This window comes from Thamnophis elegans, chromosome 1, assembly GCF_009769535.1.
Source record: "Thamnophis elegans isolate rThaEle1 chromosome 1, rThaEle1.pri, whole genome shotgun sequence".
Taxonomy (NCBI): Eukaryota; Metazoa; Chordata; class Lepidosauria; order Squamata; family Colubridae; genus Thamnophis; species Thamnophis elegans.
Window position 1 is genome coordinate 4,662,040 of NC_045541.1, and position 26,531 is coordinate 4,688,570.

At 41.4% G+C, this 26,531-nt stretch overlaps 2 protein-coding genes and 2 non-coding genes across 5 annotated transcripts in view; 1 reads left to right on the top strand and 3 right to left on the bottom strand.

The window, feature by feature from the left end:
* Window positions 1–6,754: 6,754 nt before the first annotated feature.
* Window positions 6,755–15,452, bottom strand: EEF1B2 (eukaryotic translation elongation factor 1 beta 2). Its single transcript, XM_032224229.1, has 6 exons — window positions 15,275–15,452; window positions 13,192–13,314; window positions 11,606–11,729; window positions 9,040–9,106; window positions 8,178–8,303; window positions 6,755–6,953 (listed from the first exon to the last, which is right to left on the bottom strand). Exons 1-6 carry the CDS (start codon window positions 15,352–15,354, stop codon window positions 6,799–6,801), a joined length of 675 nt encoding a protein of 224 aa, XP_032080120.1. The 5' UTR covers window positions 15,355–15,452; the 3' UTR covers window positions 6,755–6,798.
* Window positions 8,636–8,769, bottom strand: LOC116523793. Its single transcript, XR_004257150.1, has one exon. It is a non-coding gene; the product is annotated as a small nucleolar RNA SNORA41 (small nucleolar RNA).
* LOC116523785 lies at window positions 9,175–9,250 on the bottom strand. The gene has a single exon (XR_004257143.1). It is a non-coding gene; the product is annotated as a small nucleolar RNA SNORD51 (small nucleolar RNA).
* Window positions 15,453–15,613: 161 nt separating the features above from the next.
* The window catches only part of NDUFS1 (NADH:ubiquinone oxidoreductase core subunit S1), a 42,591-nt gene continuing 31,673 nt past the window's right edge, over window positions 15,614–26,531 (top strand). The window contains exon 1 of one of the 2 annotated variants that reach the window (XM_032211675.1): window positions 15,614–15,740. The gene's annotated coding sequence lies outside the window, so the exon portion shown is untranslated. Of the gene's footprint in view, window positions 15,741–26,140; window positions 26,166–26,531 lie in introns of those variants that run through there. The other variant, XM_032211682.1, reaches the window with a different exon arrangement.

Sequence of the window (26,531 nt, forward strand, 5' to 3'; positions counted from 1 at the left end):
ACCGTATCAACTTTTCTTTTTACCACTCTCTTGCAGGTGGATCTATATGCTCTTTGCCTCTTTGCTTTATTGCAGTAAGAATCATAGAAGAGGTACTGATTTCATCAGGAACTTTACTGCTTAGGATTGCATCCTGTATGCCCAGTACCATATTTCCATCCCATTTGTAAAAATAACTTCTATGTGTGTATTTTCTTTGTATTTTATTTCCATGGAGAAGCATGGTAGAAAATGCCCGGAACCCAGGACTGTGCAAATGTCGTAAGTACCTGGCAGTGGCCAAGCACTCAAATTTGACCTTGTGACCATGGGGATGCTGCAATGGCCGTAATGTGAAAACTATTCATAAGTCATTCTTTTTGCCGTGGAGTTGTAACGTCCAATGGTCACTAAATACATTTTTAAAGTTGAGGAATACATGTATGCTGTCTGTTCATTCTAGGAAGCAGTTTTGTTCCCCAAGTTTAAGATATATGTACATTTAGGTTTGGTTGGCTTGTTTTCCTTAATCAATTTTAGACTTAAGTAATATTTCAACAGATATTCAACAGATCAGTTTCTATTTTTTCCATTTTATAGCAAGATATCCATGTTCAAATAAGCATGACTATACTTACATATTTTTTTTTGCTCCCAAATTCCATTTTCCTGGAGAATATATGCCGAGAATGCATCTATAATTATAATTATCCTTGAATAGAGTGGAAACGATAATAAATCCACGATGACTTTGCCAAAACAAATCATTACTCAGAATGGCAAATGACGTTGAAGTGTAAGAGTATCTTTTGGAAATCTTAAGATGCTTTGACCACCTACCAGGTTGGATGACCTCATTCTATTATTGATGACAGATGTTTTAGTCCAACACCCAGAAACCCACATTTGGAAGTGGCTGGATTAGATTAACATCTGCCATCAGTGCTTGTCCTCAACATCACGACTTGATGGATTATGATAAAATGTGTTCCGTGATTCCAATCTTAACCTAGGCTTCCTCAATCTACTATCTTTCAGATATGTTGGGACTACAACTCCTAGAGTTTTTCTGTTAATTCATTATGTTCCATCTTCTATAGACCACCCAGATAGCTATGAATTTAATCTTAAGGTATTCAGTTTTGAGATTTATCCATTTGAACGCATATTTACGCAAAGTGACATAATGGTAGAGGAATTGTCCCAGAGCCCTTTCTTTCCATCCATAGTATGATTGCCCCCCCTAGTTTTTTTTAATAGAGCCGAGGTGGCACAGTGGTTAGAGTGCAGTACTGCAGGCCACTTCAGCTGACTGCTATCTGCAGTTCAGCGGTTCAAATCTCACCGGCTCATGGTTGACTCAGCCTTCCATCCTTCCGAGGTGGGTGAAATGAGGACCCAGACTGTGGGGGCGATATGCTGACTCTGTAAACCGCTTAGAGAGGGCTGAAAGCCCTATGAAGCGGTATATGAGTCTAACTGCTATTGCTAGTTATATACCATGTGAGTTAACTCAATCAATTGATCCTTGGGGGTCGCTAGTAGAAAGCTTTAAATGGCTTACTCATTGCTTAAATCTAAAAAAAAAAATATTGGTGTCAATGTCAAACAATTTTATCCCTGATCAGATTAAAAGTATTGTTAACCACTTGCTTTATGGCTTTCTGTTAGAGATCCATTAAGTTTATACAGTTTTCTGGGATAGATCTCCTCCTCCTTTTGCTGTTTCAGGTCCCTGGGGGTGGGGGATGAGTACAGGGGAGGAAGCCAACAGAATGCTGAAGCAGAGGTATTGCACCTGCTTTTACATGTGACTCAAACTCAGCACTTTTTAAAAGAAAGAAAAACCACCTAGGATGCTAACTTCCAACCCCCCCTTGTCTCAAAGTAAGATATTTTCAGCAATGTGCAGATAAAGTACTTAAAAATAAAGTGCACACCGAGCGGTTTAAAGTCTCTTTCGCATAGCAGCCAATTCACATCGTTATTCGTCCCTAACGGGGTTATATTGTGTATTACGTGGTACCCAAAATTACAGGGTATGGTTTTTGTTTTAAATTTGATTATTGTCTATTTTAATTCCAAATTATAAATTTGGAAGTTCTATACTGCTCTGTCAGTATGGTTATATGGTTTATAAACCAGTGTTTCTCAACCTTGGCCACTTGAAGATGTCCGGACGTCAACTCCCAGAAATCCCCAGCCAGCGAATGCTGGCTGGGGATTTCTGGGAGTTGACGTCCGGACATCTTCAAGTGGCCAAGGTTGAGAAACAGTTATAAACCATAGAAGTAAGTTAATGAGTGACTATATTCCTCCATTCCAAAAGAACAAAGTTGACTTTCATTTGGATTTTGCCAAGGTTCAAGTTGCCGAAGGGGAAAAAAAAAAAAGCTTTAAGAACATCCAAACAACTCTGTGAGTAGTTTTGGAGACAGCACTGACCATCTTACTGCACATATAGAAGAGAGCTACCCTGTCACAACACCACGAAGCAGATATAAGCCTGGACTAGAATTGGGTCTTTTTGGATGTTTACTTACAACCATTTCAAAGTGGCAGCTCCACATCTTTAATAGTAACAACAATACTGCAGAATAGAAGAGAAAAAAATTGGAGAAAATCTCACAATGCAAAGAAAACCACTAGGCCAAAAGAAAGCAAAGATAGTGCCAATACTAATAGGCCCCTTGCGTGCAATCACAAAACAATTGGAGCATCACTTGAACATCATTGACAAAATCACTGACACAAAAAGCAGCTTTTGGAACAACTCACTTCCCGTGATATCTTAAGCCCATGAAATAACAACATCTCCTATCCCAGGTTCTTGGGAAGGACTTGATAGATAAAAATGCCAAATCCAGTCTAAGCATCTGGCTGATTATGCAACAAATTAGGGTTAGGGTTCATTGATTACACATTAGGGCATATCTGAATAGTTCACCATCTATGCCTTCCTTTCTCTACAGCCATCTAGTTCAGTGGTCCCCAACCCCCGGTCCGCGGACCGGTGCCGGGCCGTGGAGTACCTGGCACCGGGCCGCGCAGCGGCCGGGGGCCATGATCGCTGCAGCGCCGGGGGCCATATTTGCAACTTTGTAGTCCTCATGAACGCGCCCTTTCTCTGCCCCCCCCCCCCGCCGCCCCAGATGTGCGGGGCTGGGGGGGCGAGGGGAGGCCCGATCTCCCCCCCGCCCTCTTGCTCTGCTCGCCCCGGGAGGGAGGGGGCGGCGGCGGCGGCCTCGGCCCGAACTTGGGATGCTGCTGGCGGAGGCTGCCTGGGAGACGAAACTTTGTCCGCGGACTCACCCGGCCCGCCTGCCCCGTGGAATGACGAGGGGGGTGGCAGGAGCGGGCGGCGGCGCTGCATTTTCCTCCCAAGGAGAAACTAAGGTTGCGGGGGGGAGGGGCGCAGCGCGGCCATTTCGGGGGAACTTGGGGAGCTTCGCCGTTCCGAGAGGCGCTTCGCGCGCAGCCCCACCCAGGTGGGAGATGTTTTCCTCCACCGAGGCGGGGAGGGGGGGCTTTACGTAAGACTCGCGGCGCAGCTCTGCCCCCCCTCCTGGAGTGTCACCTGCCTCCCGCCCCTCCCCCCCGCCGCTCCGCCGAAGCGCTTTTTGTGTCAGGCCGGCGGGGCTCTCGGGGACCCTTTGGCCGCAGCCCGCCTTCTCCCCCTCTTCCCTTCATGGAGCGCGGCGCGGAGGCCCACCCCCTCGGAAGCAGCCGGCCTCCGCCGCGCCAGCCGCCCGCCCGCCCGAAGTAGGACACAGGGCCATCTTTTTTCCCCGCCGAACTGCAGCGAGGAAAAAGGGCTGCCCGAGCGAGCGGATCGCGGGGTCGGTTCCCCCTCCCTTCCCCCGGCAGCCGAGGAGGAGGAGGCGGGGCGGCCTCGCGGGCTGTCGGCCTTGGCGTGAAGGAAGCCCCCCCCCCGCGGAACGCGCGCCCAGGATGGCCGCCTTCCCACCCGCCGGTCCGGAAGGCCGAGGGAGGCTCGTCTGACTGGTCCGCGGCGATAAAAAGGTTGGGGACCACTGATCTAGTTGATTTAATGATTGAGTAGACATGTGAATTCAAGCCTGGCTTCCTTGATTGAATATACATTGTTGAAAAACTGGGTAGATTTTGATTTAGGTGGCTGAGGCAGTAGTGGAGGTCCAAACCATTGTGACGCATAGGGGTGCATTTAAATGTGCCCGGCTGAAATTTGGTTAGTATCGCCCCTGGACTGTTCCAAAGCATCATAGAACGGCTTTTGCAAGTGATACCAGGAGTTGTCCCCTATTTTGACGATGTCTTGATATCGGCTGCAAATAAGGAGCAACTTTTTAAAAGAGTACGAACTGTTTTGACCAGAATTAGTGAAAAGGGTCTGTTTAAAGAGAAAAATGCCAAATTAATGTACCAAGGGTTGAATTCCTGGGGTATTTGATTGACAGCTCTGGAATTCACCCAACAAATAAAAAAAAATCAGAGCAATCCAGGAAGCCCCCACACCTCGCAATCAGACTGAGCTGCAGGCATTCCTCGGACTTCTCAATTTTTACAGTGTGTTTCTCAAGCAGAAAGCTACTGTTGTTGAGCCCTTGCATCGGCTCCTTGGCAAGAACACCAGATGGACTTGTGGAAAAGCCGAGGCCACTGCTTTTGCCGCGGTTAAAAGATTGCTGTCAGTGGACATGTTCCTAGTCCAATATAAACAGACTCTGCCACTTGTCCTGACTTGTGACGCCTCTCCTTTTGGTGTCGGTACGGTCCTCAGCCACTGCATGCCCAATGGAACCGAAGCTCCCATTGCTTATTACTCGAGGACCCTGTCAGCTGCTGAGCGCAACTATAGCCAACTGGACACCACCTGTCTGAACGCAACATTTGAAGTTCAGCTATCCAGTGTAAGATTTGGGTCCAGGAAACCATCTGCAGCCAAACATTTCTAATATATCTAATCAGATCTGACATTAATTATATCAGTTCAACAACACTGGGGATGGAGGTGGAGAATATAAGCTTAACTAGCAGATAGCCAAGAATTCCCCAATAAGATACTTAATATTGACTGTCATCAATCAAGATGAATCTGCTGATACCGTTTTGTCTATTTAGCTGTGGAGTTCTACATCTTTATGTAAACACCTTTCCCTTAAATCTGATGGAAGACCAGGTGACCGGTGTGCATGGGCATGCCAGAAACGGGAAGCTCAGCTTCCCAGTGCGCACATGCATGCCAGGGAACTGCTCTTCCGGCTTCCGGTGCTCCCATGTGCACACTCTCCCATTTTGGCACTCGGGGCCAAAAGGGTTTGCCAATACTGCTCTATAGGTTGCTATCACCTAGCACTTATCTGGAGTTTGTTGCCCACATTTTCTAGCTCTAGATTTCCTAGAACTAGTACAATATTACAATATTATTTGCCCTGTGTATACTATATGCTAAATGAAGAGAACATAGATTACTAGTAGAATGTCTGTGTTTTGAGTCTTTTTCAGAAGAGACAAAAGTCCTTTCCAATCAGTTACATCCTCTAGCGACTAAGACATCCGGGCATCAGTCCATTAAGTTGCTTTTAAAACTGTTTTAAAATATTCTGCCTATACCCAACCTTACTCCAAAAGAATAAGGAATATGGATTTCTCCTTCACTCCAAGATTCATCAGCAGTGCAGATTAAGTGCAGGGGTAAGATAGGCTGCTAAGGAGTGAGGCCCACAGAAGGACCAAATTCAAATCAATCCTTGCCTGTCTGGATGCTAAGATTTACATTTTAAATGTAAAATACATTAACAGAACAAAGAAGTAATCTTGAGTCATGTGTGCATCCTTGCTCAGAAAACAATCCTTTTTGCACTTTCAGTGCCAAAGGGATAAGACTGAAAAAATGCAGTAAACAGATCTCAAAGCAATACCTTCAAACATACTTTTGCACCAAAGCATACCACAAACTACTTCAGCAAGATCCAAAAGAGCATACATCCCTAAGATTAGGAAGCCAACTAGTAAAGCATTAAAAAAGCCCCTCAAAGGCTCCATGGACAGACACATAAATGTATGCAATGCTCAAAGATGACAGAGATTAACAAGCACCACTAAAAAAGCAGAAGCAGCCAGCCAATCAGCCTTCCATCAGTTTTTCAAATGCATTCCAAGTCAAAAACTCTAAAGGTACCTATCAACATCATAGAAGACAGTAACTACACTGACAGCTAATAGGGCTGAGGTGTTCATATGTACTGTGTCCTGATAATTATGGAGCTTTCAGAATCGTGATGAAGATGGCAACACATTTACTACATAAAGGCATTTGAGATCTCATGGGATCCAAGATCATTCAAAGAATGCTTTTGACATGTTTAGCAGGTCAGATAGACCAATGTTATACTACTACTTTTGGGCATCTTACCCAACCTTTATCTATGATTTAAAAGTATTTTTACCTTGATTTATCTAATGATCCATGTGTTTAAGTGCATGGTGGGTTAAGAGAATTCTCCTTAGATGGTTCATATATACCATTACCCATCTAACTTTTTAAACTCCATTTCAATGCTTTTACTGTCAGAGTAACCCACTATGTCAGGTAAAGAACTATTCAATTAATTAAAGTGGATTTGGTTCACCAGTGTAAAATCACAACTTGGAATTCCTCCCACGATAAGAGTGGGACTATGGTAGAACCATCTTCCATCTCTGAAGTGAAGAATTCAAATTACAGTATTTCCTTTTAGCCTACAAACTTCAATAGAAAATTTTTTTCAGTTGAATAGCTGAAGACAATAAATCACATTTCTGCTGCAATAGTTTTATTCCAGAAGCTACCACAACTTAAATTTTGTTGAAAGCTGCCACATCCATTGATTGTACATAATCTTCGAATGCAGTGATCTTCTCTTCCAACATATCAGTTCCAACTTTGTCATCTTCAACTACACACTGAATTTGAAGTTTCTTTATTCCATAACCAACTGGAACTAGTTTGGCTAGAAAGATAATAAAACAATTGTTAAAACAATCTCCTATGTTTATCCCCCATAATACATATTTAGTGTGCATAATGTGCAGAAGCAAGCATTCAGGAACTTGAATTACAGCTCCCCTCATACAGGGACTCTCCCTGAAGTACAGTAATTAAGAAGTGAATTTAAGAGGGGGAAAATTATTCATCATCATAATTCATCATTTTAAAGAGGATTCTAGTAGCACTCTATTTAGTTACCTTTTAATAAAATGTGTTAGTCTGGAAAAGCACCACCAAACTGATTTATGGCAATAATTTATTGCTATAAATGATGAATGTTGTAGACACAAAATCTTTGACGTACAACATTCATCATTTAAGTTTCAAATACTGTAGTAAACTTAGGCAATTTTCCTTATTAAAACTTTTCAATAAACGTTAAGTGCATTGAAAAATATCATATGCAGGAAAAGCAATAAGTAATAAACCCAGTTTAAGGTAATGTGCTAATCACCTTGTTGTTTGCAAGGAGGTTGGTAAACCTAAAAGCTGTTTCCCTGTCTGTGAATATATACGTTGTGCAAAAACAATGGAGTGATGAAGAGAATGATGCTAGTCCACATATACATCTGCCTATCAGGTGCAACAAGAACTTTTACTTAAAGAGGTTCTATAAGGAAAAATATTTCACCTCTATATGCGTCTCAAACTCAAATAGAGGACATGGTAAGGGTAAGGTACTATAAATTACAGGGGCCATCAGAATTCAATGACCTAGTCTAGGAGCCCTGGTGGTGCAGTAGTTAGAATGCAATATTGCAGGCAAACTCTCCCCATAGCCTGAGTTCGATCTTGACATGTCTCAAGGTTAACTCAGCTTACCATCCTTCTGTAAAACGAAGACCCAGATTGTTGGGGGCAATATGCAAATAATGCTGACATTATAAACCACCAGTGAGTGCTGTGAAGCACTGTGTGTGGTATATAAGTCTAAATGCTATTAGTCCACAACACTGCCAAAATTCCATTTTGGGATACTCAGTAAGAAATTTGACTGGCCCTACTATACACCAGTTGGAAGTTCTCAACAAAAAGCCCCCGATTTTGTGAAATGGAAACAATAAACTCTACGAACTTATGGGGACATGATTTAAGAAGCAATTCAACTATACATAGATCTTACGCATGTGAAGTGTACTCTAAAAGTAATGTTGTAATTTTTTTCTATCTCCAACTGGTTACTTACAGGATCCCCACACTAAGCCATCAGTTTGAATGCTTCGGACACACTCCTCCAATTTGGACATATCTGTCTCATCGTCCCAAGGTTTCACATCTAATAAAATGGATGACTTGGCAACCAGTGCTGGTTCTAGAGAAACCAAAGAATAACAAAACAAAAGCAGGTTGTTTTACGTAATTTCAAGAAGTTACAGCAATTGCCAAAGTAGTGCAAGACTGGAAGATGTGGGGAGACCTGGTCCAGAGAATTGCCAAGAGTCAGACACAACTGAATGGACAGTTATCATCATAGCAAGTGTATGGTAACAAATTTCCTTACACAACCTAGTGATAGTACTCAAAAAATGTCATTGTTTCTACTTAGAAAAAAAGCTAAAAGTATCACGCACTAAATGTTTAAAACTTCTAAACTGCAAAATAAGATTAAATTTAATCAGCATAGGAGAAGAATACAAGATACGATATTGTTTGTTACACTGAAACTCTCTTCTCCTGGTTGGGAAAGGAGCATTTTGCAAGCGTAACGGCTATTTTTCCACAGTTGGAATACTGCAACTGCTACAGCACAGAACAGTTTCAGGCCAGTACCTGTGGAACCACATATTTGCTATGAAATCAGTATTTCACCATTGACAGTAAAACACATAATTTAAGCAGGATATTGTGCTACTTCTATAGTCTTGGGAGTTTATCTTCACCTGTATTCAGACATTTGAACCTAATGACAGACTTTAAATCAAAGCAATACCTGTAATAAGAAAAATATCTGTAATACTTACATGCAGTGATCTTAGACAGACTATGGTTAATCTAGGAAATAATTCAGACTGGTTAATTTAAGGAGTGCTGAAGGGCTAATAACTTACTTTTGGCCTTCTTTGATTCATACTGAGCAAGCCGTTCCTCCCTTAACTTTTTTGCTTCTTCACTTTCCTAAAGGAATGAAAAAACAAAGGTAAATAAAATAAAGCAATTATTTCCTTAGCAAGTTCAAACTCAATTGGATTTCAGAAAAAAACAAATCATCATAATTTCAGCCGAAAGATGGTGATTTGGTTTTATTCATCATGTCACCAATTCAGAACTTTGAAAAAGATGAGATTTTAACTATCTACAGACAAATTTAATATGCATTACAAGACTATAAGGTAAAGCTTCCCCTCAAGTGGAGCATGATTCCAGATTCCATGATTACCACTATGTGTCCACAGTTCTCTTGACAAAAACACAAAAGTGCTTTGTGACTGCTATCTTCTAGAACATTTTCTATTTGTTTTTCCAGTCTAGACTACTGCCCTAGGTTTTCCCAGAAGTAATCCATACACAATTTACAGTGATTTAAGCCTACTTAGCTTTTTTCAAAGTCGGTGAAGGTTGGATAGATTGTACCATCTACCATGATTTTACAGAGTAAAGCATTATCTAATGATTCCTTAGGTTTATACCAAGTGTTTCCACTAAAATATAGCACACACATAAAAAGGCTAACATTAATATATAATAAATTCAAAAATAAGGTAAAATTTACATACTATAATTGCAATCTTGTTACAACACAGCCCATCAATTAAATGGCTTAATAAAAGATTGAATTATTTTGCAAAGTTAAAGGGATTATTTTTCATAGTCTGAAATCACCTATTAGGGAAAAATTGTTGCCCAATATGATCACTTGGAACCAGCTATTACCACAAATTATTGTTCAAATGCACTCATCTCTGCCACTATTTTGTAGTGAAGGAACAGCTTAGGATCTAAGAGACTTCTCAAAGTGAGCACAATCCTTTTATTGAGATATAAGAAACAATAGTCTGTATTCTGGATACAACGAAATTCTAACGACTACAACAATTACCAAAGGCCCAGATTTATCAGATAACCCAAAAGACCCTATGGTCAATTGCATTGAAGGCCATAGAAAGTTCCAAAAGAACTAATAAAATCACATTCCAATGCACCGCCCTTTTCATTCACCAAATTTTAATTTCAAATCCTTGTTTAAATCCCAAATGACATTGGTTTAGACACTCAAGTATATCTGGGATACAATTGCAAAGCTATGTTCTTGGTCATATTGGTCAAAGTATACAGTAAATAAATGTAAATACTGTATTTACATTTAGCATATAATTACTAAATTCTACTGGGTCAGTGGAAAACTTTTTTTTAATTACCATAAAGCAATAACAGGGCCAGTTCCATTTTTATTGTTAGAAATGATTAAAAAACTAGCAACGCTAATTTCTTTCCAAGTCTCATATCCCTTTGCAAGATATAGGAACTGAAAGGAATCTCAATAAGATAAACTGATTTGCTTCAAAACTTAGGCCAAATCTCCCAGATAATGTCAAGTTATAACTCTCCTCTGCTGCCCTTATCTTCAGCTCCAAATGGTCTGTGTAGTGTGTTTGTCTACAAACTAAGTTGTTAAGTTTGTCAGTTTTTAAAGAAACCATGTGTCCATTTTGCTCCAGTGCCCTCACTCAGGTAAATGAAGGAATGACCTGGCTCTATTGGGGGTTCATGCTGCTTAGAAAAAGCAAGGCTCAGTTATGAGATTATTTATATTGGTCATGTCTTCAATTGAAAAAAATACATTTTCCCCTAAATAACTGAGACAGTTGGCTCTTGAGGTGAAACATTTTTCCTCACACATCATCCCTGCAGAATTTCATGTTGGCAGCAAATCTAAGGCTATCAAGAGAATGATCCTTCTATATAGGAGAGTATTTGTAACTATCTCGTCCTTTATGCTCTCTGAGCTTACCTGCTTTCTTGCAGAGGTATCACTACACTACTAGCATCACCATTGCTAGTAGAGAATAGTGTTTGCTCTCATTTAAAATGATCTTTCTATGCAATATATCTTGCACACAACTATTCCTCCTTCAGCCCACCAACCAACTTAAAAGAATGGGGCTGATATGAATTAGGGTTAGATGTGATTGTAATGGCAAACAGAAAAAGCTGGGCGACCTCTGAAGGAACACTGAAATCCTTCAAGAGAGAAGCTAAATATATTCCATTACAATTCCGTGGTGTGCAAAGCTAGCCCAATTGGGCAGTATTGTACATAGTGTCTCATACTGGCGCAGTGGTTAAATGCAGCACTGCAGGCTACTGCTAGATCAGCAGGTCAGCGGTTCAAATCTCACCGGCTCAGGGTTGACTCAGCCTTCCATCCTTCCGAGGTGGGTAAAATGAGGACCCAGATTGTTGGGGGCAATATGCTGACTCTCTGTAAACCGCTTAGAGAGGCCTGTAAGGCCTATGAAGCGGTATATAAGTCTACTGCTATTGCTATTGCTATACAATGTTTTAACCATTTAATCTTAACTGCATTATATTTTATTACCGAATTCAATTAATGAATTCATGCTGCTTTTTATGTAAGCCCCCCCCACAAAATTAACAGGAAGAAGCTTAGGGTACCTCATCTTCATCAGAACCAAAAAGATCAATGTCATCATCATCTTTGTTATCTCCGCCTGTGCCTGTGCTGTCTTCAACATCTGCAGGGCCATATTTTCCCAAAGCTTTCTTCACACCAGGCAGACTAGGAAACAGACAGCATTTAATTGTTGACAGTACATTCCTGTTACTTCAGTGTGGTCCAGAATAAAGCTGTAGAAGTGCAGCCTCCCTTCGCCAACCATTTAACAGCTGTCCTTAAGCATAATGAAATTTCAAATGTTAAGACACTACATGCCAACTTCATAGGCACCTGATGTCTTGCAGGCAAATTGCAATTTAAGTGGTTACTTATAATGTATCTCCAGCACAGGTCTGAGCATCAATAAGGGAGAGTTGCTGTCGTTGATTCAGCTAACAATGCCAATAAATGTCTTCAGAGGTTTTTATTTATTACTGAATATAAAATCAGATTAAATAACATTTCTGAAATTGGGAATTTTCTAAATCTACTTGGATAAGATTTAAACTACGTAGATTATGAAAGCTCTTTTTAAAATGTAAACACTCCATCTCTTGTATATAGTCCTCGACTTGTAACCATTTCATTTAACAGCAGCCTTCAAAAGTCAGTTATGATCTAAATTTGAACCCTACTCCTGCAATCCTGTGATTATAATTCAGGCACTTGACAGCGAGTTTGCAATTGTTTTTTGCTCCGTTTTGGGAAAAATATGACATTGGTTAAGTTGGATTCATACTTGCAACTAGTGATTCAATTTATGACCACTGAAAAAATAGTTGTAAAACTGAGTCACTTATGACTGCAACAACTTGCAACAGAAATTCTAATCCCAATTAAGGACTACCTTTAAGTTTTTAATGCAATTTGTTCAATGGCATTCATCAGGAAAAGTGAGTTACAAATTTAAAACTGCCCAGTTATACAAATAATAACAAAGAGCTTACTTTCTTAGAAATACAGAATGGTGAATTTTATATTAATGACTACTGTACAAAAGTGGGAAATATTTAAGTTTCATTTTGGTTGTTAAAGTAAACGTATTCAGGTGAGCAATCAGGCAAGGTTCATGCATGTTGCCATCTTTTTCTCTTTGGGACTCTCCATTTTTCCAGTGCCTTCTCTCACTCAGAATCATTTTTGATAGTGAGATGGGCAACATATAGTCTCCTATATCAGAGGCCCATCCCCTATCTTCCAATCCCGTTTCTCCCTAGTCACAATCTCGGTATGATATACTCCAAGGAATCCCCATTTTCCTAACTCTTCCCTTTTCTCCCTCCCCTTAGCCACCCCTGTCATCCCTGGTCTTTTCCCCATTCCTCTCCCAAACTACTTCTGCCTGGGTTAAAATAACCCTGATGTTCTGATCTAGAACAGAACAGTCCAACATGCACATTTTGGAAACATGAGCCATCATCCTTGGCAGCTTCCTATGCAAAGAAAATTTTCCATATCCCCGTTGGAAAAATACCTAAAACTCTAAATTTCTGAAAAATGAATACTTTATATTTCTGTGAGCTTCATCTGAAACACAAAACGTAAGACCAGAAACAGAAATGCAAATAGCAGAAATGAGCCTCACCTTGCTTTTTGTTTCTCGTAAGATTTAATGTGGTTGTACCACCTGAGGGCATGGTATAACTCAGGAGGAGGGGATGAACCAACTGCTTCAAATACAGCAACATCTGCCTGTGATGGAACGTACCTGCAGGAAACAGAATCGTGAGTTTTAATTAGCAAAGCCACTTTAACTTACCAAAGAACACCATAATTACTATAAATTAAACACCAAATAGTATGGATTCTATGGTAGCTTTGCAACTTTCACCTTTGGGGAAATTATAGGGTGGCTGAACTTGTTAACAGTGGACACAAGGTGGCTGTTCTGATGCAACTGTGTTACTGTCTGATGGGAACTAGCAGATTTTTCCCTTTCATATTCAGCCTACTAAGCTTTGAATAGAGCAGTGTTTCTCAACCTTGGCGACTTTAAGTCCTGTGGATTTCAACTCCCAGAATTCCCCAGCCAGCATAGCTGGGGAATTCTGGGAGTTGAAGTCCACAGGACTTAAAGTCACCAAGGTTGAGAAACACTGGAATAGAGCAACCCTGTTAAATTGTGACCTTCAGATCTTCAGTAGGATGGATTGACCTTCAGATCTTCAGTAGGATTGACCATAATGTATCTTCATACTGAAGTAGACGGATTTACAAGAAAAGAGGAGCTGGAATTCCTTGTCAAAAGCAGTCATTTGAAGTTGCAGCTTCATTTACATCTGACATACCTAGGTGTATGTGTGTGTGTGTATTAAATCTACCAATTAACCCCAAATAAAAATTTGTTCCACCCCATTGACAACTCAGGCTTCACAGACTAGTTTCAATACCCCCCCCCTTTCATTTCATAGTTTCATTCATTATAATCAAAAGCTAATTGCAAAGTTCATTTCCAGCCCAACCTCGTTTATAAAAAGAGACCTGACATCTGCTGTTGAACCTTTTTTTTTGAGCTGCGGGCGGTTTTTGACTGAAATCCCCCCGCCGGGCGGCCCGTTTATGAATGCCAATTCCTTCCCTTTTCCTAGCACGTTTTGGAAGTTTATTGACATTTGTAAGCCGCCCTGAGTCCCTAGGGCAGTGTTTCTCAACCTTGGCAACTTGAAGATGTCCGGACTTCAACTCCCAGAATTCCCCAGCCAGCGAATGCTGGCTGGGGAATTCTGGGAGTTGAAGTCCGGACATCTTCAAGTTGCCAAGGTTGAGAAACACTGTCCTAACCACTGCTGGGGAATTCTGGGAGTTGAAGTCCGGACATCTTCAAGTTGCCAAGGTTGAGAAACACTGTCCTAACCACTGCTGGGGAATTCTGGGAGTTTAAGTCCGGACATCTTCAAGTTGCCAAGGTTGAGAAACACTGTCCTAACCACTGCTGGGGAATTCTGGGAGTTTAAGTCCGGACATCTTCAAGTTGCCAAGGTTGAGAAACACTGTCCTAACCACTGCTGGGGAATTCTGGGAGTTTAAGTCCGGACATCTTCAAGTTGCCAAGGTTGAGAAACACTGTCCTAACCACTGCTGGGGAATTCTGGGAGTTGAAGTCCGGACATCTTCAAGTTGCCAAGGTTGAGAAACACTGTCCTAACCACTGCTGGGGAATTCTGGGAGTTTAAGTCCGGACATCTTCAAGTTGCCAAGGTTGAGAAACACTGCCCTAGGGACTCAGGGCGGCTTACAAACAAGGGAATATATATACAAGTTAAAATTAAAATAAATTGCGTTTTCCGCAATAAAAATAAAGAACCACATACGGTTCCAGAACAACAAAACCAAGACAACGTTAGGCAACAATGTCGAACGTTCCAGGGATGATGATGACGATGGGAACGATGTTAAATTCGTTACAAATTTATAATTTATACATTTGCCTTTCCTATTTTTTTTAATAAACGAGCGTGAAAAGAAACGGCCCCTCATCTACTCTCCTCTGGTGGCCCATTAACGCTCCCAGCCAGGCCTCACCGCAGGGGCCCTTCCACCCAACTTTACTCGGGAAAGCATGTCGACGAGAGGCCGCCGAGGCCTACAAGGCCGAGAGCGTGAGGGGAAAAAAGGTTCACAGCCAGACAAAGACGCGAGGAAGCTGCCCGCCTGGGTCCCCCCCTCACCCCTCGATGTAACTTTTGTCGGCTAAGAAGGCGTTCAGGAGCTGCAGCCCGGAGGGAGATTTCAGGTCGCCAAATCCCATGATGGCGCCGGATGGTTGTCAAGTTGCGAAGCGGGAAGAAGGCCGGCAAACCGCCCTCCGAGAACGCCGCCGTCCCAAAGAGGACGCGCCCCTTCACCGCGGCGCTTATATATACGCGCCGCCACAACGGATCCTTCCGCGCGCGCACTTCCTAATGTCCTTCCGCCGCGCATGCCCCCTGGTTTCCCCCCCCCCTCCTCTCTTCCCCTCCAGAGGAAGTCGCGCGCGTTTTCCGACCGGCCTTTTCTAAGGCGGCCGGAAATTACCGAGCGAGTGGCGGAAACTGCCGAACAGCGCCGCCATTAATTTGCCGGAGAGAGCGAGAGAGCGTAAGAAGAAGGGAGTTGTGTTTTGAGGTGGAGGACGAGCCCTCCCCGGCCGCGGAGGTAACAAAGGGGAAGGGTGAGGGGGCGGTTGGTCGAGCGAGCGAGCAGGTAGCCCCCTTAAGGGGGCGGTGTGGGGGCGGTGAGAAGGAGGAAGCCAGGAGGGGGCTTGACCCGGGACGCCCTTGACCGAGGTCGGCCGTTCACCTGAGCGACTCTCTTCAACGGCCTCTTGAGGGAGTTTTCGGGGGCAAACGGGGGTTCCTTAAGTGCGCATGTGCGAAGTGTTTACGGTCACGTGGCAAGGAGCGCGCAGGGACCCTTAGCAGTGTTTTTCAACCTTGTCCACTTGAAGATGTCCGGACTTCAACTCCCAGAATTCCCCAGCAGTGGTTAGGACAGTGTTTCTCAGCCTTGTCAACTTGAAGATGTCCGGACTTCAACTCCCAGAATTCCCCAGCCAGCATTCGCTGGCTGGGGAATTCTGGGAGTTGAAGTCCGGACATCTTCAAGTGGCCAAGGTTGAAAAACACTGCTCTAGAGGGTCAGGAAGGACGGAGCGGTCGCGGGGATGGGACGAGCGCAGCTTCGGCTCATAAAGGAGCACCGTCTGATTCCGTTTTTAATTCGACAGGCGCGGTGCAGGGCGAGTCTACGAATCCCTTTAATGTCTGGATTTAAAACAAAACATGCATATTCAGCAATCCAGCTTTAAGGCTTGCATTGAATCCCCCCCCCCCCTCCCCGAATGTCACCTTACTCTTTTCCTTTTAGCTCTTGTGTATCTTTAATTAGATTTGGGGTTTAGCGTGTTCCGTGTTAACAATCGCAAATCGGCTCCTGGAGGTTGCAAGCTTTTAAAGCCAGGCTTGATTTAATTTTGCACAGAGGTTGCTGGACTGTTTACCCTACGCAGCTACCTAAGGTTGCAAGGTTTCCACTGTCGCCCCCCCCCCCCCCGGAAGTGTGTTGCAGTCTGTTGACAACCAGACTCGATCCCCCTTTTTCTTTCCATTAGAAATGTTTATTGGCGGTGCTGATGTGGCTTACTCAGGACCCCGAGATTTCCCTGGCGATGTTAGGAATAATTGCCGTTGAGTAACAGGTCCCTATTATTTTTATTAAGTAACAATTACAAAGCCCTTTCTTGACATTTTTTTAATAAAGATTTTTATTAACAAACGTAAAATACAACAGGTTTAAAAGTGATAAGGCACGTTTCGGGATCTACCCAAACCCTCAGGGGCTAGATAAGATCTTGTTTGGTGGAGACAAAAAAATGTTATCGAAGATCTACCAATTTTTGACCTGCCAAGATACCAATGAAGAGATGGACAAAAGCCTTCTAACAGTATGGGAGAGAAACCTAGGTTATGAAATTGAAATGGGCAAATGGTGGGATCTATGGAGTAAGACCATTAAACTTACAACATCCACTGCATTCAAAGAAAACATATACAAGATGGTGTATAGGTGGCACTTCCCCACAACGAGGTTAGCTAAGATGTTTCCTGGGTTATCTCCATTGTGTTGGAAATGTGGAAGAAAGGACGGCACATTCTACCATATTTGGTGGTCCTGTACTGAGGCCACGAAATATTGGAAAAGGATTAAAAAATGGTTAAAAGAGGTTACCGGGGCAAACATTGAATGGAGACCTGAGAACCTGTTACTAAGCATCAAACCAGATAACATAAGCAGTTCAATATGGCACTTGAGCCTGCATATAATTGTGGCTGCAAGAATAACCTATGCACAATTTTGGAAATCCACCACTATACCGCCGGAAGATGCATTAATTAAAAAGATCTACGAATGCGCAGAAATGGACAGAATGACGGGTTGGCTGAGGGACAAAGGAGAAACGGAACATTATCTTAGCTGGAACCTATGGTATATGTGGGCGACTAGGAGAACAGCAGGGACTTAAAATGGGGAAAGTTAACATAGGTACTGTAATAGATCCCTGAATCTTGCAATGAGAAGATGTGGCTTAGAGATCTAATAATGAGGAAAGAAAGAAAAACTGGGCTGTGAATGACTGTCACCGTGGGGGGGGGAGGGGGGGTTGTATGTCTAAAACGGCATTTGTATCTGTATGTTTTATGTATGATTTGTCTTGCTTATGTCGTATTTATGTCGTTGTATTGTTTTTTTTTCTGTTTTTTAAAGGTAATAATGTTTAATAAAAATTATATTTAAAAAAAAACAAACAAACATGTAAAATACACACACACACACACAAATTAGACGTACACCACATTTATACAATACGAACAGGAACGTATTGTTCTTACTAATAGCAATCATCAATCGATACCGCTCACCTTATATTATTTCCCCTTCTGTTGTATTTCATTTGGATTTCACCATTCTTAACCCTCTTCTTTTACTCATAACTATTGTTTTTTGAGTTTTGTTATATTCTTTCATTGATTCTTGTTTCTTTCCTCCATCCACCTATACCATTTATCCTGTATCTGGTAGAATTCTGATTCTTCTTTTCCCTGGATTTCTTTAGTTTGTCCATTTCGGCACAGTCCATAACCTTTCTTATTATTTCATCTTCGCTTGGGATTAATTTGTTTTTCCATTTCTGGGCAAAGGCAATCCTTGCCGCCGTAATTATATGTAGTATTAAATACTGGATTTCTTTTTTGTTATTTCACAGACATAATTCCTAATAAAGAAACTTCAGGTTTTTTCAATAGCAGAACAGAAGTTTAAAAGGGGCACCATTTAATTAAACTGCATCTAATGCTGTTTGAATTGAAATTATGGATATTTCTTATGTTAATAAACAGAACATGTTTATTAACATAAGCAGTTCCTTGTATTTTATAAAAGTTGTAAACAAAATCAATTGCTGCAAATACTCAGTTCCACCCGCTTGTTAAAAATCTGGATGCCTTCTCTTGCTTACTTGAGCTCACGGATTCCTGATTCTTAAAATTTAGGAATTCATAGGACATGGTTGTAGATGAAAAATGTATCTCTGAATAGAAATTTGGATTTAAGATTTTTGGCTCAGTTTCAGAACAACTGAAGATTTCAAATCATAAAATTTATATAAAAGGCTGAGATGCAGTCTATAAATTGATTGTGATCTAGAGGCTATTGCTATGAAAGTGTTAGCTGTTCTTCATGGGACAATCTTAAAATCATTGTTTGGCTTGTAATGTATTTTAAGTAAATATGCTCACACAATATCTTGCTATTATTAAAAAGACACTTGTGATGTGTAAAGTACAGTGGATAATAGAGTTGGAAAGGACCTTGTAGGTCATCTATTCTAACTCCCCACCCAAGCAGGAGACCCTACACCATTTCTGACAAATGGCAGTCCAATCCCTTCTTGAAAGTCTCAAGTGATGAAGCTCCCACCACTTCTGAAGGCAAGCTGTTCCATTGGTTGATTGTTCTCAGTATCAGAAAATTTCTTGTTGTTTCCAGGTTGAATCTCCTTGTTCATTTTCCATCAATTATTCCTTGTCTGGCCTTCAGGTGCTTTGGAAAATAGCTTGACCCCTTCCTCTCTGTGGCAGCCTCTCAAATATTGGAATACTGCTATCATGTTTCCCCTGTCCTTCTCTTCACTAAACTAGCCATGCCCAGTTCCTGTAACCGTTCTTCATTTGTTTTAGTCTCATTCCTCTACTCATCATGGTTGCTCTGCACTTTTTCTAGAGTCTCAACATCTTTTTTATAGTGTGATGACCAAAACTGGATGGAGTACTCTAGGTGTGGTCTTACTATTAGTACCTCACTTGATCTTGATTGTATCTTTCTGTTAATGCAATTTAGGATTGCATTGGTTGTTTTGGCTGCTGGTGCACACTACTGGCTCATATTTAGCAGGTTGTCCACTAAGACTCCAAGATCCCTCTCACAGTTACTGCTATTAAGCCTGGTTTCACCCAGGTTATATGTGTACTTTTTTTTTTAACCTAAGTGTAGGACTTTACTTTTCTCTACATTGAATTTCATTTTGTTGGAAGGCCTAACATTCAAATCTGTCAAGATCCATCTGGAACTTGAGTCCATTTTCTACGGTAGTGATGGCAAACCTTTTTTGGCTCCCGTGCCAAAAGTGGGAAGAGCTCAGGGGGGTCGTGCGCGTGCATGCCATACCCGTAATGCTATGTGCACAACTCTCCCCTGCACACATGACCAGCAAACATCCCCCCCGCTTTTGGCACGGTTTTTTCACCCTCCCCAGGCTCCAGAGGCTTTCTAGGAGTCTGGGAGGGCGAAAACAGCATCCCCCGCCCTCCCCGGACGCCCTCCGGAACCTTCCCTGAAGGCTCCGGAGGGCAAAAAACGGAGCTACAGGGAACCCGGAAGTTCATCTCCAAACTTCCGGTTTGCCTGTAGGGCCAGTTTTTCGTGCTCCAGAGGCTTCAAGGAAGCTTCCGGAGAGTGAAAAACATTCTCAAAAGAAGGCCGAAATCAGCATGCGCGCTGGGCAGCTGACAGGGCAGCGCCTCATGTGCCCTAACAAATGGCTCCATGTGTCACCTGTGGCACGCGTGTCATACGTTCACCATCATGGTTCTAGGATGTTAGCTATTCCTGCCAGCTTAGTATCATCTGCAAATTTGGTAAGTTCCACTTCTATTCCCTAATCTAAGTAGTTTATGAAGATACTAGAGAGTCCTGGGCCTAAGATGGAAGCTACCCTACTGCTTATTTCCCTCCATGTAGACTTCGACCCATTAAGGAGTACTTATTGAGTACGGTTTGTCAGCCAGTTGCGAATCCATCTGGTGGTGATGCTATCTATCCCACATTTTTTTATCTTACCAAGAAGTAAGTTGTGGTCTACTTTGTTGAATGCCTTGCTGAGTATAAGTATATTATGTCCACAGTATTTCGCTGGTCTACTAATTTAGTCAGTATGTTGAAGAATGAAATAATATTGGTTTGGCATGATCTGTTTTTAACAAATCCATGCTGACTTCTAGTTATTTTCTTGTTTCTAGATTTTGGCAGATCTGTTTTTTTTATTATTTTTTTCCAGTGTCTTCCGAGGTATTGATGTTAGCTGATTGGTCTGTAGTTTCCTGGGTATGTCCCCTTTTCTTGGGAAGATGGGAACCACATCAGCTCTTTTCCAATCCTCTGGTAGTTCCCCTATGCTCCAGGATTTTTGAAAGATGTTGTGGCAGTGGTTCTGAGATGACATTTGCCAGCTCCTTTAGAACTCTGGGATGTAATCCATCAGGTCCTGGTGATTTTCTTCAAGGGGCAGCCCTTGAAGAGCATTCGGAGACTTCAACTTGTCCAGAATGCAGCCGCGCAAGCGATTGTGGGTGTACCTCGATACACCCACGTTACACCTATCCTCCGCGAGCTGCACTGGCTTCCAATTAGTCTCCGGATACGCTTCAAGGTGCTAGTTATTACTTATAAAGCCCTTCATGGTATTGGACCTGGGTACTTGAGAGACCGCCTGCTGCCAATTACCTCCCATAGACCCATTAGATCGCACAGGGTCGGCCTCCTCCGGGTTCCGTCTACCAGCCAATGCCATCTGACTACCACCCGGGGGAGGGCCTTCTCTGTGGCAGCTCCGGCCCTTTGGAATGAACTCCCCGCGGAGATTCGGACCCTCACCCCTCTCCAGGCCTTCCGGAAAGCCGTCAAAACCTGGCTGTGCTGGCAGGCCTGGGGTTGATGAGCTCCCTTCCCCTCTCGACTTGTGTGGTTGTTGGCTATCTTAAATGCTTGTCTTGTATTTGTGTGTTCCCTTTCCCGCTTGAGTTGTTCGCCGCCCTGAGTCCCTGTAGAGAATAGGGCGGCATATAAATAAAACAAATTAATCTAATCAAGATCAGACAGTGTTCTCTTACTATTTTTCTGCTTATTTTAACTTTTATTTCTAGCCTGTCTTTTACAGTTATGTTTTGGGTAGGTTGGCCTATAGTTTCTTTTTGTGTGAAGACCAATGCAAAGAATGAGTTAAGCAGCTCTGCTTTCTCTCCGTTGCCTGTTACTTCCTTGCCATCTTCTCTCTTTAGTGGACCAACTGTTACCTTGATATTTTTTTTGTTATTTATATATTGGAATAAACCTTTATTATCTTCGACTTTTGTTGAAAGTCTTTGTTCATTCTGAACCTTTGCTTTCCTGACCGTCTTTGCAGATTCTGGCTATCTGCTAATATTCTGCCTTAGTTGTGTGTCCCTCTTTCCATTTTTTGTCCTTTTTGTCTTTCAATTCATCAGAGAGATCTTTGTGCAGCCATGCTGGTTTCTTCTTGGATTTCTTGTTTTTCCTTCTCAGTGGTATTGTGCTGGTCTGGGTTTTTATGATCATACTTTTCAGTTTCCCAAGATTCATGGTTTTCTTTTTTCTTGGAGTTTCATCCAAGGAATCTTTCCCAAGTGCTGTGTTTATTAAAATCAGCTTTTTTAAAAATCTAAGATTCTGGTATCATTATGTTCTGTTGCTTGTGTTTACGTTATGTTGAATTATAGTATGACAAGGTCACTCTCACCTTCATGCAGTTTCAACTCCCTCTATCACTTCTTCTCGGTTTGTAAGAATCAAGTCCAGTATGGCTGTCACTCTAGTTCCCTTCTCTACCTTTTGAACAACAAAGTTGTTAGCTAGGACGGTTAGGAACCTATTTGATTTCTCACTTGGTGCAGAATTAGTTTTCCAATTGATATCAGGGTAATTGAAGTCCCATATTACTATTGTAGTATATTTCCTACGTATATTTGTTAGTTGATTGGCAAAAAGGACATCTATTTTTTTCTGCTTGATTGGGTGGTCTATAATATACACCTATGGCCATGCCATTCTTCTTTTTTCCTTTATATTGACCCATATGCATTCTATGAGGTGTTCAACTTTGGTTTCATGCATTTCTGTAGCAATATAGTGGTCCTTTACACACAGTGCAACTCCACCTCCTCTTTCATGAGGTCTGGTTTTTTTTTTTTTTTTTTGAACAGTTTGTATCTTTCTATCAGTATGTTCCAGTCATGGGTTTCATCCGGCCAAGTTTCTGTTATTCCAACCTTCATGTATTAATAGTTCAAGTTCACCCTGCTTGTTTCCCAGACTTTGTGTGTTTGTATATAGGCACTTGGGATCTTTATGTCTGACTCTGGGTCTGCTTCTTATATCTCCTATTTGGTGTTTGAGTTTGTCTTCCTTCCCACCCCTCCTTACTTCATTATTTGACTTGCTTTCTAGGAGTTTTTGCTTGGAATTAGGTCCTGGAAAGTCTAAAGATTGGTCACCTCCTCACACACACTTCAACTGTAGTTTAAAGCCCTCATAAAACATTCTTCCCAGTCTTTGTGAGATGCAACCTTGCCAGAAGTGGATGCTATAAGCTGTATTAAAAAGATTACAGCTAACTATTCCAGTGTTTCTCAACCTTGACAACTTGAAGTCCACAGGACTTCAAGTTGCCAAGGTTGAGAAACACTGAACTATTCAACATTATTTGCATACTGTATTCTCTCATCCTGGACTGTTGTATTCATCCTGATTTCTTGACATCTTGGAAAGGGATGTTTTACTTTAAAATATGTTTATCAAAGAAATAACTTTGCTTTTGAATATCATAGTAGGGAACAGGCATTAAGGCAGCAGCATCCACTGCCAAGAAAGCAAGACAGATATGTGCATCAGGAGTTCAGTCTGACTTGGGGAGGTTTTCATTATTATCTGCTTATTATTGTGGAACTGAAAAAGAAATTTGACAATTGCTTTCTCTAAAAGTGCAGATACCAGGGAAGTCAGTTCTGTGATACATCTGAAGGAGAAAGAACCTGTGCAAAGGATGAGGGAGATGAATAGAGATTATTAAAGTATGTCTTTAGGAGATTGAATAATATGCTTCTGGTTTTGTAGTGTATGTTCTGATATCATTTAAGATAGGCAAGAATGTAAAATCAAATATAAAATTTGCTGTGAAATGCTCTTAATCTTAAAGATGTAGTTTGTGTTGGAGGGTGTACAGGGACACATAAGATGCACCATGTAGGTCAAGGGGGGGGGCATGAGAAGTGCCATACAAGTTGGAGAGGAAATGAGGGTGTGCGCACAAGAGGGAATTGATTGGGAAGGATGTGCAAGAGGTGACTGGACGGGTCAGGGAGGTTGTGAGGTGTTACGTGAGAAGCACCATACAGGTTAGGAGGTGCAGCATGTATGGCGTGAGCATAGAGGGGCTGGAGGAAGATGTGCGTGTGGGACTTACTTCAGTGACTTGCTCATTTCCTATTTCACTTTCTGGGGAAGCCAGCATGGACATTTGCAAATGGTGATTGTGTGGCACTTGGTAACTGATCGTGTGAACCATCACCAAGAACCCAGCTTGCAATCATGTGGGCATCGGGGGACTAGGGTGTCTGGAATTCTGAGGATTGGTCATAATCTCCATTAAGTGCTTGTTGTAACTTCAAACACTGAATGAATGATCTTATGTCTAGGAGTCGACATATTTTGTATCCTTACCTCTAGCCATACCTCATACAACATTCTTTGTTAAGGGTAAGGACACAATGCCATTAGCATTGGTATTGTGTCCTTACCAATAATTTTATGGCCTATTTGCCATAAAAACAACCAAAATTCAGTTTTTATCCCAACATGCTTACATTGTAATATGCAAGCTAGGATGTCTATTCTAAAGAATATTTTGCAAGCCAATGTACTGTTGCCCATGTCCCACCAATTCTGAAGTTTATGTAGGAAACCTCAGGATTCCTAAGTTTGTATGTGTTTGTATACACATGTACATATGGAGAACCAGTTGAGTACTGGTTAAGGCACTATGTTAAGAACCAGGAGACTGGGAATTCAACTCCTACTTCAGACACAAAGCTAGATGGGTGTTTTTGGGCCAGTGACTTTTTCTCTGAGTTAGAAGGCAATGACAGACCAGTTCCAAAAAATGTTAAGAAACTTGCAGGGACCTTTAGATTGACGTTCCGGGAAACACAGAAAGTTCTGTTGGAAGATATTGAAAAGATTCTCAAAGAGTGAGATATGAAATATATATATTCTGTTACATGTATAACACAAGACAGGCTATGAAATAGGATATGGACAGTTTTATTGACAATGTTACAGAAGTGGTTTAGTCATATATAAATTGCAGGAAAGAGCAGTATAGCCAATTGAAATTGGCCATTGTGAAAAATAAACTCCTGGACTAAGATTGGCCTCAGCTTGAAGTAGCAGGGATATTCTTAAGACTTTATGTTGTAAAAATGAAATCTACACTATTTTCTTATTTTATTTCTTAATTCTAAATAAAATTTGAATTGTATCAAATAACTAAAACAGTGATTATAGAATTCTTGATAAGTGAGTACATTGTGATTTAAATAATGGAACTTTCCTAGCTAGTGATGCTTATATTTAAATTGATTTGATTTACATTTATATTTAGTTTTTTTTGCATTCTTTCTCTTTTACATTCTGTTTAACCATTTTTATTCTTTATAGTGATATAATTGAAGACCTCAACTTTCATTTTAGGTCAGAGACAATACATAGTGTCAAGTGGAAAAAATGCAAAAATATCAGAGTTAATTTAAATATGACCTGGGAGAATAGTTTCAGATTTTCATGGTCATTTTTTTAAAAAAAATCTGTCATCTATCTTTATAACAATTTTCACTGTAAATATAATCTAGCAAAATTGAAGAATAGATGATGCTTATAGCTTAGTTCATTAGGTGACTATCAGGTTGCTGAAAAGATTTCATTTATTATTACATTTTTATCTGTTAGCTGGATTGGAAATGAATAAGCGGACATCCCAAGCTATATAGGCTAATACAGGCTAATAAGTAGATTTATTGATTAGTGAAGTCACTATGAAAGGCTTCCTGTGATGATTTTATTCTTTCTTTCTTTCTTTCTTTCTTTCTTTCTTTCTTTCTTTCTTTCTTTCTTTCTTTCTTTCTTTCTTTCTTTCTTTCTTTCGTTCTCCCTCCCTCCTGCCCTTCCCTTTCCTTTCTCCCTCCCTCCCTCCCTCCCTCCCTCCCTCCCTCCCTCTCTCTTCTCTCTTTCGACATACATACACACATACATAAATGCCTTATTTACAGTGAAATCAAAGGTCAGATTTGTGCACCCCTCCCCCACCCTCTACATAAGGCTTGAAAGAATTTTTGGGTAAGAGACAGTTTCTATTTTCTCATGTTTTCATAACAGACCAATCTTTTTTCTGCTGATTTAAGAACGGGGGCCTGTACTCAGTTCTGTTATGGAGTTTGAAGTATTGCGTTATTTGTTGGCTCAAAAATTGCAGTGTACTTTCCTCATTAAAGCAGGTTAAGAAACCTTTGTTTCTCACCCTGCATGCTTTTGAGAACTTTGCATTTTATTCTTCTTTAGGGTAAACAGAATAAGCAGTGGTAAAGGCAGTCTTCTTTATTCCTCCCTTGAATGATTTGCTTCAGCTATTACTCTGATGTCACACCAGATTCTCTCCGTTGAATGATTTGCTTATAGGTAATAGACCAAGGAGTTTCTGGGTTGTGAGAGCTATGACAATAAATCATGGTATGGTCTTTCTGTACACTATTGGATTGTCTTGGTGAGAGTCCCCCATGGGATTCAGAGAGAAGACTGATGTATAAACCTGTGGCAAGTGTCAGAAATGACACGCCATGTCATATGAACTCCAGATGACTGGTTTTCACACTTATGACTGTTGTGGCATCAGACACTTGGCAGCTGACTGGTATTTATGATGGTTGCAGTGTCCCAGGATCATGTGATCACCTTTTTCGACCTTCTGACAAGCAAAGTAAATGGGGAAGCCAGATTCACTTAACAAGTGTGTTACTAACTGATTAAGTGCAGTGATTTATTTGG

Coding starts and splice junctions, on each gene's coding strand:
- EEF1B2 (XM_032224229.1), bottom strand. CDS start 15,354: ATGGGATTTGGCGACCTGAAATCTCCCTCCGGGCTGCAGCTCCTGAAC. Junction 9,107..11,605: donor TTGGTTCTGATGAAGATGAG/GTACCCTAAGCT, acceptor TCATTCCTTTAG/GAAAGTGAAGAAGCAAAAAA. Junction 8,304..9,039: donor TGAATCAAAGAAGGCCAAAA/GTAAGTTATTAG, acceptor TGGTTTCTCTAG/AACCAGCACTGGTTGCCAAG.